Here is a 16,894-nt window from a genome sequence, read left to right as displayed (position 1 = left end):
TTCTCTCTCTCTCTCTCTCTCTCTGTGTGTGTGTGTGTGTGAATACTGTGTTTGCACTTGGCATACAAAGCAGCCTCCGCTGCCCTCTCTGGCTACTTTGCTGCATTTGCAGTGTTTTCACTTTTTTGCATCTCAGGTGAAAATGTTTGCTTGGGTGGGTGTCCCTTAGTTGGTGGCAGGCAGGGTACGGGAGGTGGTTAAATGAGAGAGGTCATGCTCGCTGGCTGAGAGTGTGTGTGTGTGTAGGGGGCTGCACTTGGTTTGATATGCAAAGACCTGAGTAGTGGCCTCTGCCTCCCTTCCCGCCTCCCTTCCCAGCAGAGAGACCATGACTGCTATCTTATGGATAAAAAGAATTATTCTACTACCTCTGTGTGTGTTTATTTTTAATGTTGTTTTAGGCAACTTAGGTGTGCAGCAGCCAAGGCCAGCACCTTGTAGGTATTCTAGTTTTTTTAAAATGTAACTTAAGCGTAATTGTAGTGATTACTTTTGAGTAACGGTAATCAATTCCTTTCAGAGCAATTGTAATTGTAATGGTAATTTATTCCTTTTGGGGGCCATGTAACAGTAATTGTAATTTATTCCTTTTTAAAAGTAATCTTCCAAGCTCTGGTCTTTAGTATTCAAAAATAATGAGGGAGGGATGCAATTTTTTCAAAATGTACACTAATGCCAAATTTGTCTTGGAAAATATATTAAAAATACTATTATTATTGCTGTTACGATGAATATGACAAATATTTTAAAAAACCAATGATAGGAAACTAAAAATTTCTACATAATTATAGAGCACATTCTAAAAATATGAAACGTATCTCCTTTTTAAGCAGTTTCTTTGAGTAGATAGACTTTTCTATTTTCACATTATTCCCCTCAAACATATCCTGTACATTTGTATTAGTATGAAACACATTTTTCCTTAACATAAATTGAATATTCAAAAACCCTGTACAAATTACAGAAGGTAAATATAGCTTAACAGGATCTGCCTTTGTAAATAATCAGATATTCTATTTTAGAAGCTGTGAGTTGTTCAAAGTTTTCAGCTTAAATAAGCTAATTTAAGCAAAGATCAGAAAACATTTTATTTTAATACAAGGCAGGGACCTCACATACAGGTTGCTTAAATCTCTTTGATTCCAGCTACACAATGTATTGCGGCCCCCATCTTAAACAAGAACAGAAAAAGGAGTATTTGTGTCTCTTCAGGAGATTCTCTTCACCTGATAAATTTCAAGGTCAAACTGATGCCCATCAAAGAGGGACTTAGTGTGAAACAAAGAAGAATCATTGGGTAGAAATGCTTATGGAGAACATAACTGCCGTTTTCCAGAATCTCTTGGATTATTTATGGATGCAAAGCCTATTAAATGCTATGAAGGTGAAAAGACTCACGAACATCTCAATCTCTGAAATTTGGAAATTAGTTGGAAAAAGTGAGCATTGCATGTAAGTGAGTCATTGCTGTAACAACATAGCATTGGTCTTGGAGATTGTTTCTGTTTCTTAAATGTATCATTCTCTAAAAACCTTTGAGGTCTTGGTTTTGTTTAAGTTTTTTAAAACTTCAGTGTTAAGGAGCCTCTGCTTTGGTGTGATTCTAATTTCTAGAGTTAACTTACTTAAAAGGTCTGCAAATTCCTGATAGCAACCAATTTTATCTTTGCAATGCAAAGCCTTTTTGACAACAAAGTTTTAATTTACTGCTAATATTTTCCCTTCTCTCTCTCTCTCTCTCTCTGGCTTGGGGTTTTTAGAGACTTTGAACACCTTTGGTATATTATTTTGTCTCCTTGGCTTTGCCTACAGAAGAGACTACAATGGATTTTCCTGCTAATTAGAACAAGAAGACCTTGGATTTAAACATTCTTGGCCATCATATTTTATTTAAAACCTTTTGCTTTGGATGTTCAATAATTTTAATTGCTTTCTTCTTTTGGTATATGGGGGGTAGGGGTGCTACTAACTCATATTCTGGAATCCTCCTGAATGCTATCCAGGGATCATCTAGTTTATCATTAGGATAATTGTATGTTTTCCCTTATGAGGCAGATGGCAGCATTGGGAAAGGTATTTTAAGGCAACGACCATTGCCACAGTCCTATTCAGGCCTCCTGTGGCTGGTACAAACATACATATTATTATTTTTTAATGAAGGAGATCCTGATCTGAGATGTTCTGTATCACACCTAGTTTGGATTTCACTCTGATGTGTGTTTCTCCCAGACTGTGTTTTTGCTTGTTTGTTTAAATTACTGATGCAAAGATTTTGCAAGGACTTCATGAAAGTCACTTGTGCTTTCAAGACAGATTCACTTCTATAGTAACAAAAAAACCCTAATGAAAAAAGCATTATTCATGGTATTTGTGAGGCCAGTCACACCATTCCTGTCTGATGCCTCCTGTGGAAAGAGTTGTTGGGGAGCAACCCAGGGAACTGTTCTCTATCTTTTACTTCCCTTATTCTATCCATTTCTCCTGTGGTTTTATTTAATAATATTAGCTAAAAAGAAACACCATGTTCAAAAGAAGTATACCTCTGAATATCAGATGCTGGGTACAAGCAATATAAAGAGGCCAGTTGCCTTCAGCCTCTTGTCCGTGCGGTTTCCTAGAGGCATGTCTGGTAACAATGGATTCAGCATTGCACTAAGACAAACATTTCATCAGTGCAAGGATTTTTCCTTGTGCAACGGAACATTCTTCACCTCTCCTCTCCATGCACCCCCAAAATCTATCCTGGAGGTTTCCCCAACTCTCAGGGGCAGATCTGGGAATGGCATGGGACACTTCTGGGGGGGGGAAGAGAGGGGGGAAGTCCCATTGCACTAGTGCTAATTCTTGCACTAACACTTTTATTTAGTTAAATACTATCCAGTTTTTTTAATTTGATATTTATATCAGATATTTTCATTTGATATGTTGTGAGCCACTTTGGGCATAATTTTGTGGGAAAGTGGTATAAAAATAAACTGATGATGATGATGATGATCTGGTGGGCCTATTTGGTCTGATTCCTCTAATAACAAACTCAATTGGTGAGTGTTAACAGGGCTATCACCAAAACAGGGCTACTGAGAAACAGGAAGAATGTATACAGAAGTATAAAAAATCATTTGGAAAAAACCATAAGGAAGGGCACCTCCCAAAACAGCCCAATGGCAACTGAGCATGCTTCGTGGCCACAGAACGCTGAATGATCTGTTGGGAAGGGGAGGGTAATGGAATAGAGTATCCTTGTAGATGACATGCCTGGCTGGCTGGAGCACAGGCCAGAGAAGGTTCCTGACCATTCCTTTGCCTCAACTGTGGCCCTAATAGGACCCAGATGGGTACCTCCCTTCATGCTTGCTATTTCCTCTCATTGCAAACAGCAAGTGTGGGAAAGGTTCTGATTGGAACCACAGTAGGACCAAAGTGTTCCAGACATTCCCCCTAAATGCCATGGTACTAGTCCAGTTTATGCCCCCTACTGGCTATTTAGTTAAGAGCAACAACTCAACTACAGAACTTCAGACTATGTGACAAAGACATGTCTTCTTTGGCCCTCAGTCTGCTGCAACAAACAGGTGAAGAGCATTGGATCATTTTAAGGAAGGGATGAGGAACCTGTGGCCCTTCATATGTTTTTCGACTACAACTGCCATCACCCCTGACCCTTGCCTACACTGGCTGGGGCTGATGGGAACTGAAGTCCAACAATATCTGGAGAGCCATAGGTTCCCCATCCTTATCTTAGAGATTTCTTTGTCCCACACAGGTTATGTATTGTTTACATCATGGGTGGGGAATCTTTTTTTAATTTAAGGGTCACACTGTTCAGGGGCCACATGGCAGTGATGGATGGGGCCAGAGGCAAATGTGACTCTTTATCCTTATACAGTAGGCTACATGCAGAAGCAGAGGTTACTATACATACATCCCTTTCTATCCAAGCAAGCAAGAGGCATTATCACAGTTCAGTCAGGCAAAGGCATGTGAGGATGCACAGAGCAGGGACGGTGAGGAGTATAGCCTGCAGAGAGTCCTGAAGACCAGATAGAGAGGCGTGAGGGGGGGGTGCGCGCTACATTTGGCACTTGGGCCTGAGGTTCCCCACCCCTAGTCTATGTATTTTACACTCTTAAATATCAGTGTGCATCCTTTGTATTCTCCTATCTTTAGCTATCTATACTTGTCATAAGTCAACTCCTTCTAGCAAAAGATAGCAGGAATTGCCTGGTACTGCCTACTTGGACAAGCAGACACTTCAGTCTAGAACATGGTCAGCAGCACTATCCAAGGTTCAACCGACACATGGAAGACTGACAGAGGACATCTTTACTCTTTTTCCAATTTTCTACTTCCATATTGCCCACCTCCTCCCACCAAAAGCTTTTGGTGCTACCCTCAAACAGGGTGATAATAATCTTTAGGATGGCTGATTTAAAGGTGCAAAACCAGAGAAGAAGAAAAAGTTAGTATGCATCCTCCCAATTGCCAGTCTCCTGTTGGAGATTGCAGTCTGTACTCTTGCTTTAGGTAAAAAATCAAACAAAAATGCAAGGGCGGCGGTGGGGGGACCTAATGGTATCTTGAGATCTTATCTGAAAAGGTAAATGCCTCTTTTTGTATCTGAACGATGTCATGAGAGGAGTGGCAGGTTTCAGATGCCCTTTCTGACCTATCTGGAATAAGTGTGCAGAGTCAGCAAACCACGTGGTATTCCAATTAAGCACTGACACTCTCTAATTGACCCTCATGAGAGTTATGGCTTCTGATGTAAAATGGTAGCAAGTGGCAGGTCATAAACTAAGGTCATGTAGGCCTGGCAACAACAGGAAATTAACCCTTTGAGAAAGGCTTCATTTTGCAATGGAAAAAAAAGTATGCGTGTTTTTATTATATCTTCCAATGTCAAACTAGAAATGAACCACCAGACTTCAGAATTTTCTCGTTTTCCTATTCATTTATTTTAAGCAAGCCTGGTGTTAGCATTCTCCTGTCTAAAGTAATTTCAGGGGCAATAGCACCTCGACAAAGCCCACTAGTGCACTGATAATTGCTTCTTCAAACCTGAAGTCAGGTGCCATTGGGGCCACCCTTTTAATTTCTCACAGTGCCCCAGAATGCTGCTACATCAGGAACATTGTGGGAAATTTAATTGATGGCTCCAGACCACCTGGCATTGACTGCAAGATTGCTGTTGCCCAACACATCCACCGTAAGGGCTAGGGCATGGGGATGACTTCCATGCAGCATGACCTCATGTATGTAAATATTGTGATCACAAGGGTGGGAATGGTGATGAACATCTTTCCTACCTAATCAGCAGCACAGTCCCTCCCAGTGAGGAGCCAGAAAGGCACTGGCCCTTTTACCTTTTGTGGTATTGCCTTAGGTACTACTTTTAGAAGGCTATCAGATACAATGAATCAGCTAAAATTGCGGGAGGGGAAGTCAAAGGGGGGCTTTTGGCTTTTATTAAGGGTCTTTCCACTCATATTTCAAGCACTGATCATTGTTATTTATCTACATCAAGCTCATTGTCTGGACCAAGAGAATCTGCAGTGTCTGAAGTCCAAGGCTGACCTCCTGATTTCTTTATTGGTCCTGTTAAAGTCAGTGTAATTGCTCTGGAGTAAATGGACTGAAAGTTGCAGTTCATTAACTGGCGACTGCCCTCCTCCTCCCCCTTCACAGTGGGTGTAGCCCAGTGCACTTGCTTGAGTCATCTGGGTTTGTTTACTAAACATATCCATTGCCTACACTGTAAGGCTTACAGGCTCTTCTGTCATGGGACATCTGTGTTATTCCTGGCTTCTGCGTTTAGCATACTATAATCTGGATGATACATTTACCAGGTTGTCCCCAGCAGCAGATATGATATATTTTAAAATGGTTAAGATGGTGCCTTCTATGGTATAGATTGTATAGAGTATAGGGTAGCAAGCTTTTGAACACCACAGAACTCTTCTTCAGTCAAAAAGAAAAGCTCTGTGCATCCTGAGAACATGCTATTCTTCATCCATACCTCTTAGAACAGGTTAAATCAAAAGTCTCAAATGAAACAATTTATAAACAGTTAGTTTGGTGGAATGTAAACTGTGGTGCTTACCTCAACTGTTCTGCAGGTATCCTCCAACTGAGTTACAATTCCTTGTACCCTGTCATTACTTCCCACTAATACAGCAATGCCATCGCTGAGTTCAGACTATAATGTAAAATAAATATAACTTTAGGAGAGTTTAAAATATTGTGGCCTTATTGCGTGAATTTAGAATGATATCCATCCCTACCTCTTCCCCACAAAAAAAAGTTTCTAGGAAAGGGTTTTGGGGAAACATGCATATTTTACTATTGGAACATGCAAGAAATTCTTCTTTTGAAAACTCCAAAGAGATGAAATATACTTTCACAGCAGATGATGCTCCTACAGGGGTAGCCAACATGTCACCCTCCAGATATTTTGGAGGACTCCAATTCCATGAGCCCCAGCCAGCATGGCCAATAGTAGAGGATTATGGGTGTTGTAGTCCAAAACATCTGGAGGGCACCACATTGGCTACTCCTGAGTTACCGGAACACAACTTATTTCATTAAAGGATCTTCTGTTCCTGTACAGGAATATGATTAGCATTTGATTTGCATGATTTTTTTTATTTTTCTGAAATTATTTGTAGACTGTTTCATGACAGGTTATTTCATCCCCTCTAAACTGTTCACAGTTTTGCTGGTGTTTTTACTTTAAATACACAATATTGGAACTATCTCCTAAATATTGCAATTTAGGAGAGGGCATATATATAGATTTTACATTATTTCTGGGAGAAATATAATCATTGACATGCATATTCATGATACTTTCCACAGATAGCTTTGTTGAACATAATTTCTTACAAATTATCTCAGAAAGGAGATAGGAGGAAGCCATGGACAGCTTTCACTGTATTCAGTTGGATGTCCCCACCTCCCAAAAGCATCTACCCAGCTATAGTGTTCACAAATAAATATAATTATGGGTTCCATTCAAAGGCTGTACTTGTAAACTGGCTCTGTCTGGTGGCTGCCACACTAGAACTTTCAAGAAATTGAGTTGCATTCCTCTAGAGGGTATTCCAAACAAGCAGCTGTTTAGTGAATGCTGGGTTAAAAATAAAGAGATCTTGTACAGATGGCAGCAAAGGATTCTGGGAGCATAGCCCAGCCTTTCTATTTCCTACTGAAGAAATTATTGGCAAAATAAAATGTTCCCTTATTAATTGAAAAGTAGACAAAAATGTACCAATTTGCAAAGATTAGTACCTTCTCCTCACATCTAGAATATGAGTCTCTGGTCAAAAATGGTGAACATTTGATCACCATCTTTTAAAGAAAGTTACAGGCAAACTGGGGTGGTTTGAGAGGACAGCAACAACAATAACCACAAACTTAATAAGCAGAATAATACTGTTCCACAATGCCCTGGAACAATAAAATGGCAGGATTTGGAATTCAAGCCACCACTTTATTGTTCGAGGGCATTGTGAGAAATTAGAATGGACACTTCCCCCAGTGGGGATCTGGAAGCCATTATTTACATTTCCTATAATGCACCAAAGCAATGCTACATTCAGGGGCATTGTGGGAAATTAAAATTGCAGTTCATTGGAATGCTGCTGCCTGCAGTGGCTATGAGTAAGTGTCTATCGCCAGGAGAACCCACTGGTATAAGAGAGAAAATTCCACAAGGGGGCACTTTGCTGAGGAACTCTCAAACCTGGAGCTGGCCCTGATAAAGAGGAGTTTAGTTTAACAGCACACATGAGAAAAAGGCCTCATTACACCACACATTTAAAGCAGTATCATACCACTTTAAACAGCAATGGCTTCCCCAAAGAATCCTGTTCGTTAAAGCAGCTGAGAGTCATTAGGAGACCCCTATCCCTCTTATGTAGCTATACATCCCAGAGTTACCTTGGAAGAGGGATTGACTGTTAAACCAGTCTGGGAACTGTAGCTCTTGGAATAGGGGTCTCCCAACAACTGTCAGCACCCTTAACAAACTATAGTTCTCAGAATTCTTTAGGTGAAGCCACAGCTATATAAAGTGGTATGATACTACTTTAAATGTTTAGTGCAGATGGGCTCAAAGAAACAAGGCATGCTTATTTCATGCATTATGGCAGCTGTGAGGGAAATGCCAAGACATGCTTCCACAAATCATCATCATACTGAGGGCTATTATGTTTGAAAGCTGGTCTAGTCACCATTTGGATTGCCCAGTGCCACACATTCCTGATTGTGGTGCCAACTGACATTGGCATGGAAGATTTCCATGCCATAGGCTAATCTACTTGTTGGTTGTAATGTGTCTGCCAGCTGTAACAGCAGGCTAGATAGATTTAGAGAAGTCAAAAAGTTCTTGCCAGGGCACAGGACCTCAACAAGATGACCTTGGTCGGGACCTTCCAGTTCTGGGTTTCACATCACACATAAGCAACTGCATGCACTCCGGATTAATTTGTTTTTATGAAAAGGACAATGAAACTGCTATTCCACAATAATGGATTACACCATGGAGAGAATTTTATTCCTTCTTTTCCAAAGCTGCTAGAATTCTACGGAAAAAAAACCATTTGGAGGGTTTTTTGTAATTACCTTCTGTCTTTGGAAAACATTTGTGAGGGGAGCGACCTGACAGTCTTTGTGATCACCAAAAACTTTGCACATTGAGCATGTGGGTACTTCACAATTCAGGCAATAAATATTAATTTTCTCATCTTCATGTTCTTCACACATTGGCTGCTCAGTTTTTCTTTCAGGCCTGTGAATGTAGTTAACCAAGAATAATAAGAAGAAGAATAAGAAACAAATCCCAGTCAGCATCACTTAAAAGACTAAACAAAACAGGCAAAATGTCAGGACAGATTATTGGTCCATCTAGCCCTATATTGTCTACTCTGACTGGCAGCAGCTTTCCAAATCTCAAGCAAAGGGTCTTTCTTATCCCACACTACCTGATCTTTTTAAGTGGCGATACCAGGTATTGAACTTGGGACCTCCTCCAATATACAAATAATATACATTTTATTACTATTCTCTCTCCCACAGAAGAGTATGACCCAAAAAAGTGGTGGTATTGAGAAAGAGAGACAGACAGACAGAGACAGGATAATTGGAAATAGACAATCCCAGTATCCATACTATAGCAGACTGGATACTTCACCTAAATACGTCTCCAGAAGCTGCTTTTCAGAGATCCAGTGTGGATCTCATCCCCTCACAATGTGTCTGCTTTTACCCTATATTGGTCTGCAATCCTCCTACCCGAGTTCTCCCAGAATTCATTGATCCTATACCCACTATGCAGAGGGAGAAGTTCCCATCTTCTGGTTTCTAACACTTAAGAGAAAAACAAGTGGAGGAAATGAATGAGACCTATAGAAAAATATAGGACCAATATTTGTATTATAACCAAATCAAATCAGGTAAGCAACGTTTGGGTGGGAATTTAAAGAGTTCTACAAGTAAACTTGCTAGCAATTCTACATTACAAAGAAAACTTTTTAGCAGTGTGTGTTGGTGGGGGGGAGCAGAGAAATGGCAGGAGGAACTAATGAGTGCTTAACCCTTTCCCCTTCCACTGCTTCTCTCTTCCAAATTGCTTTCCAAGCCAAACATCCTCCCCCTTCCATTGATTTCAAATGATTTTTTGGAGAGACAAAGGGTTAAGCACTCCTTCATTCTGCTTCTCTCCTCCAAATCCCCCCTCCAGATGCTGCTTTTCCCCTAGGAAAAGCAGTCATAAGTTTTTAGTTACATATGTTTACATATAAAATGTGGTCAGTCCTGTTAGTTCCAGAGAGTAAGAGAAGCTTCCACACGTGCACACTGGAGTTGTAAAGCAACCTTCAGAATGGCATTAGCAGCAAGGATTGGAGTGACTGCACTTTTAAGGAAGGAAAAAACACTTGTGAACTCAAAATGACCAGCATTCACTGAACACTGGAATCACGTTTAGTTAGCAGTTACTAAGACACAAGCAAGAAAGGTAACAATGGCTAGTTATGAAAATAGCTGCAGTCAAATGCATGTTTACTTGGGACTTGGAAGTAAGTCCCATTGAGTTCAGTGGCACTTATTCCAAGGTAAGTGGACATAGAATTGCAGACTTGGTGTTGAAATGATGGACCTCTTACTCTGCAGCAGCCCACTGAAAGAACTAGGGTGACCAGAAGAAAACAGGGGTCCTTTCTGCACTTTTAATAGTTGTGTAGAAGAAGAAAATTTCCTCTTCTATACGACTGTTGAATGTTCGGGAGACCTGTCATGTATGTCATCTTCCTATCCTAGAAGGACCAGGCTCATATATATGAAATATCATAAAGCTTCAGCTTTTGGCATAGTGCCCTTTCCCAAGGGAATACATTTTCACAAGAATGTCTCAGCAGTTATTCAGTGCTATAGATCCAAAGAAGCCCCACTGGAGAGATGCTCTGTATTCTGCAAAACAACGCCTTTTCTCTGAATCAATTAAATAGCAACTAGAAGATTGTTGTTGTTGTGTGACTTCAAGTCAATTTCAACTTATGGCAACCCTATGAATCAAAGACCTTTGATAGCATCTGTTATAAACCACCCTGTTCAGATTTTGTAAATTCAGGTCTGTGGCTTCCTTTATGGAATCAATCCATCTCTTGTTTGGCCTTCCTCTTTTTCTACTCCCTTCTATTTTTCCCAGCATTATGGTCTTTTCTAGTGAATCATGTCTTCTCATGATGTATCCAAAGTATGATAACCTCAGTTTCATCATTTTAGCTTCTAGTGATAGTTCTGGTTTAATTTGTTCTAACACCCTATTATTTGTCTTGTTTGCGGTCCATGGTACGTGCAAAGATCTCCTCCAACACCGCATTTCAAATGAGTTGATTTTTCTCTTATCCACTTTTTTCACTGACCAACTTTCACATCCATACATAGAGATCAGGAATACCATGGTCTGAATGATCCTGACTTTAGTGTTCAGTGATACATCTTTGCATTTGAGGACATCTCATAGCTGCCCTCCCCAGTCCTAGCCTTCTACTAATTTCTTGACTATTGGTAATCCGTGACAAATTCAGTGTCCCCATTGTCAACTTTAAAGTTACATAACTCTTCTGTTGTCATTACTTTAGTCTTCTTGACGTTCAGTTGTAGTCCTGCTTTTGTGCTTTCCTCTTTAACTTTCATTAGCAATTCATTTCAAATCTTTACTAGTTTCTGCTAGTAGTATGGTATTCGTCTGCATATCTTAGATTACTGATATTTCTCCCTCCAATTTTCACACCTCCTTCATCTTGGTCCAATCCTGCTTTCTGTATGATATGTTCTACATATAGACTAAACAAATAGGGTGATAAAATACACCCATCTCACACCCTTTCCAATGGGGAACCAATCGGTTTCTCCATATTCTGTCCTTATAGTAGCTTCTTGTCCAGAGTATAGGTTATGCATCAGGACAATCAGATACTGTGGCACCCCCTTTTGTTTTAAAGTATTCCATAGTTCTTCATGATCTACACAATCAAAGCCTTTGCTGTAATCTATAAAGCACAGGGTGATTTTCTTCTGAAATTCCTTGATTCATTGGGGCTTATGTCTAAGACATGTGTAGAGTTGCGCTGTTAGGCTTGTTTTGACATAGTTTTGATATTAACATAAATAATGCAGGTAGAATGGATAATCTCCCAATGGAAGGAAAGAAACAATGAAAAGAGAGAGATGGGATTTGATGAGGTCAGCATCTAAAGTTTAGAGAAAGGTCCTGTGGAAACAGATAGACCTTTCATTATTTGGGTATCTCCTTGCAGTAAATCACCAACTTAAAACAATTGGTTTCAGTGCAATTATGGCAGTAATGTGAAGTCAGATTTTGGGCTTTATTAGAATATTTTAAAAAAGCTCTCTTCAGTCACGCCTTCCCAGATTAGTATTAGTACAGATAATTTCTGCCTGCAGCTAGCATTGTGATCATGTGAATCTTGTTTTAGATTGTTTTTATGATATATTGTTTTTATATTTTCCCCGAGTGCTCAGCATTGCTATTTTAATGTTGCACAGTCTACCCTGCCCCCAATTGCTAAATAAGTAAATAAAATAAAATAAAATATTTTCCCTGGTTATGCGTGCATTACAATAAAAATAACAGTGTGTGTTGGTTTATTTTATATAAAATAAAGTATATATGGCATTTCAGGAGTAGGGAGAGGCTGGGGCTGGGTCAGCACAGATCTGCTGCCATCACATGAGGGAAATGGGCCCAATCTGGGCCTCTTCCCTGCACTAGCCTGGGCGCGTACCTTTTCCCCCCTACCTCCAGTGATGGCTGGTGTCCATTGGGACTGGTACATCATCAGTAGGTGAAGTGAAAGCCAATGACAGGCACAGCAAACTAATTATAGTTTTGCCCTCCTTCTCATCCCTGCTGAGTTTTATTAGAGCAACATTGTGACTAAGGAAGGCCAAAAGCAGTTCCACCCCCGATCTGGTTCCTAAATAAGAAGATGGCCTGGCTGAGAGCAGATTGATGTTGGTGGGGCAATGCCCCTTTCCCCCTAATGGACCAGCCTTCACTGCCTGCCCCCCATCTTCCACCCTGCCTGGCGCAAGTGGCCAGGCTGAGGATGCGGCTATGGCGCTTCATTAAGCCCTGCCACTGCCAAGCAAGGATTTGGATTGCCCCTTCAGATAGAAGAAGCTGTCAGAACTTATGGATTCTCTAATAGTATAATTATTGACATTTATGTAGTACAGTGACCTGAAGTTCTTCATGTGCTGAGACTTAGTTTTCCCAAAGAGCAGATGAACTGACAAACCTCTCTAGACGGTATTGCTGCTGAGTAAGCTGGAGACTCATATGGGTCAGTGTCAGCACCACCCTTGAGCAGCTGCTAAGGATCCAGCACCTCTGAAGGGCCCACTGCTGCTGACATCTGCTGTGAGTTCCCCTCTTCCCCCCTGCTGTTCCAATGAGCACTTGGTGGTCGAACGCCACTATTAAAATTTCTCACAGTGCCCCAAACATAGCATTATTCTGGTGCATTGTGGGAAATATCAGAGTCTTGTTGCTGTTGGCTGATCCTCGTCAGATAAATCCACCATGAGGGAATACTGAGATAGGAGGGAACCCACCAGTGAGCACTTTGCTGAGGGTCCCCCCCCCAACCTGCTCACATGACTTAATACTTTTCTAAACAAAATCATTTCCTCCATATAGAAAAAAGGTGATCAGGTGCAAAACAGGTCAGGGCCTAGCACCTTTAAGAGTTGTATCCTTGTCCTCTGACCATCTTAAATAGAAAGCTAGCTATAATGTTTTTATACAAAAGAGCATTCAGTCACTATGGCCTTTGGGCCGGTTCACATTGCGATTTAATGTGAGATGGGTTCTACTTGCATGTCCGTTTAATTCACGATCCCATAACATAGGAGGCAAACAGAAGGCGTCCCACTGCATTTAGCTTTTAATCCGCAGCAAATCAATCCAATCATAATCCAAAAAGTGAAGGAAAAACAGTCTGCACTTCCTATCTCTAGGGGCTTGTAGACGCTTAGCTCCGATGCTCTTGTTAGTCCATGCCCACTCCCTCCCCCCCTTTTCTTTCCCCCCTAACTTGTGCAAAAAAAATAACATTGTTCAAACAAATATTTGTATTTCTGCTGGATTCTGAAAATACAAATAATCAAACTTGAGGATTTTTTCTTTTTTTAATGAAACTTACTCTGGAACAAACTGAGCATGCTCAGTTGCCAAGGTAACTAGAGGAAGTGATAGTTTGACCTTAAGATGGCATGGTCATTAGAAAGCTGCATGATTAACCCTTTTCCTTCAGTATGAATGGAAAACCGATTGGAAGGTAGGAAGTGTGATCTTTAAACTTCCATTGCGATGGGAAAAGGTTTGTCTTTAAAATAGAGTTCAGCTGCCATGTGAATGAGCCCTTTGTCCTTAACCTGCAGTAATACAGTCCAGATACAGGTTTACAGTGTCACCCACTCTTTGCAAGAACTAGACCGGAGAATATTCCAAACTCAACGTCTCCTAACAGATCATCTCACACAAAAGGAACCTGTAAACTAGATAGCAATGGACCAGTACTACAGCAGAGTGCAAGAAATAAGAAGGTAATAATATGCCTGAGACATGTAAGAATAAATATAGACGTTGTAATGCACTGAAAATTCTTTTTCTGTTAAATCAAATTCTTCTTCCCTTGAATCTTTTTATGTACCATTGCCTGATCTTGGCCAGGATGTGAAGCCTACTTTAGGCCAACCCTCCAACCTCTGTATATCTTTGTAGGTTTTATCTTTAAACAACCCCCTTGTGGCCATGCCTTAATATTGCACCTACGCCTGTAACTGATGCAAAGTATGTGTAAGTGAAACAGTAACACATTCCTTCCCTGTTTACTCTTGCTTCCGCTTCCCTTTTCTTCCTTGAATTTTAGATTGTAAGCAATTCAGGGGCAGGGCCTTCTCTTCTACTTCTGACGCTTTTCAGAAGCAGTTTGCCATGTGACATGGAGGGTAGGGTAGGAGTTGATTGGAGAGGGGAATTCTACATATCCCCTTGAGCATGCAGAATCAGTTATCCTAGAATCCTGCCCCTTTTCATTAATTATAATTTCTGAGTTTTTCTTTCAAAAGGAGCACTGAAATAAGTTTTTTTTAAGCACAACCATGCTTTCAAGAATATTATTTCAGGGTATTGATGATGCAATTTGCTGTCATGCAGGATGGTTTCTGAACGTAATTCACATATTTATGTACTATTTATTTATTTCTTACATTTATATCCCACCTTTCCTCTAAGGAGCTCAAGGTGGGGTACATGGTTGTCCCCTCCCAATTTTATCCTCACAACGAGGTTGGTTAGGCTGAGAGACCTGTGACTGGTCCAGGGTCACCCAGTGAGTTTCATGGCCAAGTGGGGATTTGATCTGTGGCTACAGAATTGCTTGAGTGTGCCTATGAACACAGACTACTGACATGAATTGTAGGTTCATTCCTCAGATGTAAAGAGTAAACATTCATACCTGTCTAAATGTTTTTTATTTATTTATTATTTAATTTATATCCCGCCCTTCCTCCCAGCAGGAGCCCAGGGCGGCAATAAATGTTGCTTTATGCCAAGTAATTCCACAAACAACAGATCAGAGCTGCAAACATTATACAATTATACAGCCACAAGAGTGGCTGTATACTATAGTCAGCATGTATTCTTCGCAATTCGCAAATGTTAAATTGAAAATACGCCCCAGGCCATTCTGATCCTTCCCATAAGCTCATTTCAAAACAAAACCTTACAATACTTACAGTCCTGAACTCAGAAACACTTGCTTAACAACTCTCTAAATTTTCATGGTGATACACAAAATAGTCAGCTAGAATCAATAATTCAAAGTGTAAAAAGAGGGGGGGAAACCAGACCCCTTTTGGACTTTTTTCTGTCAGAGTTCTCATAATCTGTTCAAATTAATTAAAAATCATCCATGTTCACAGAGTACCTGTAATCCTATTACTGACTTTGCCCCATACTCTGACCTTCATCTTCTGCAGTTTAAAAGTTAAAAAAATGCCTGGCTGATTTTTAGTTAATTTAAGAAATTTAGCATTGAACTGAATGATAACGTCAGGCATGCTCAGTAAGAACCAACTGTCAGTGTTCTAAAAGCCAGACTCCCAGCTGCTTGGCTTGCCTTATCAGGGGACCACACCCACACCAGACTTTGATTTCACTTGAGACAGTCATGGCTTCCCCCAGAGAATCCTGGGAAGTGTAGCTTGTGAAGGGTCCTGAGATGAGATTACAATTCCCCTGACAGAGCTCCAGTGGCCAAAGTGGTTTAACAGTCAGCTGCTCTGATTGTAGCTCTGTGAGTGGAACAGGGCATCTCCTAGCAACTCTCAGCACCCTTCACTAACTACACTTCCCAGGATTCTAAGGGAGAAGCCATGACTGCCTAAAGTGAAATAACAGTCTGGTGTGGATGTGGCCAGGAACAGCTTTGGTTTAAATTTGGGTGGGAAGCTACATGTGCCTGCTGTAGAATAAAAAGGTGGGGGAAACAGTGAAAAAGGATGATACTGTTCACAATGTTTTCCTTTTGGAAAGGGGATTCCCCTTTGCCCAATGCCCACCCTCCCCCTCCCCCTCCCCCTCCCCTCCCCTCCCCTCCTCCCCCCACCCTGCCCCCAGGTCAGTTTCACCTATCCTAAGCATGATTGCACAGGAGTAAATCCCACTGAACTAAAAAAGCATGCAAATGATCAAACCTGCCCTCCTTCCTCCTATCCTCTCCCTTTTGCCCCTTCCGTCTCCCTTCTGCCACCCCTCCCGTGCCCTCCCCCTCCCCTTCCCATCCCATCTTTCCCCCTCTGCCCTCTATCCTTCCCCTCCCCCCCATGGTCAGATTTACCTATCCTAGGACTATAACCTGGGAGACCAGGTCCAAATCTCCACACAGTCATGAAGCTCATTGAGTGACCTTGGGCAGTTACTACCTCTCAGCCTCAGAGGAAGGTAATAGTAAACTGCCTCTGAATACTGCTTACCATGAAAACCCGATTCACAGGGTCGTCATAAGTCGGAATCGACTGAAAGGCAGTCCATTTCATTTTCAGGCATGATTGCATGGGAGTAAATCCCATTGAACTCAATAAGTATGTAAATGATCTAACCTGCCCTCCCCTCCTCCCTCCTTTCCATCACCTCTCTTTTGCCCCTTTCCTCACCCTTCCTTCACCACTCCCACTCCCCTTCCAAACTCCTCCTTCCCCCTCCCACTCCTTCTGCTCCCCTCTCCCCCTTCTTCCTTCCCTCTACTCTCCCCTCTCCCTCCTCCTCCCCCATGTTCAGTTTTACCTATTCTAGCCATCATTG

At 41.2% G+C, this 16,894-nt stretch overlaps 1 protein-coding gene across 4 annotated transcripts in view; it reads right to left on the bottom strand.

The window, feature by feature from the left end:
- Positions 1-16,894, bottom strand: part of TRIM55 (tripartite motif containing 55) — a 57,311-nt gene that overhangs the window by 35,172 nt on the left and 5,245 nt on the right. For all 4 annotated transcript variants that reach the window (XM_061600302.1, XM_061600321.1, XM_061600310.1 and 1 more), the window contains exons 3-4: positions 8,623-8,788; positions 6,101-6,196 (exon numbers count right to left, since the gene is read on the bottom strand). In XM_061600302.1, coding sequence (XP_061456286.1) covers positions 6,101-6,196; positions 8,623-8,788 — 262 coding nt within the window. The remainder of the gene's footprint in view (positions 1-6,100; positions 6,197-8,622; positions 8,789-16,894) is intronic.

Source organism: Rhineura floridana, chromosome 1 (assembly GCF_030035675.1).
Source record: "Rhineura floridana isolate rRhiFlo1 chromosome 1, rRhiFlo1.hap2, whole genome shotgun sequence".
In the NCBI taxonomy this organism is placed as follows: Eukaryota; Metazoa; Chordata; class Lepidosauria; order Squamata; family Rhineuridae; genus Rhineura; species Rhineura floridana.
Note: the sequence above shows the minus strand (reverse complement) of the source record. Positions and strands in the feature narration are given on the sequence as shown.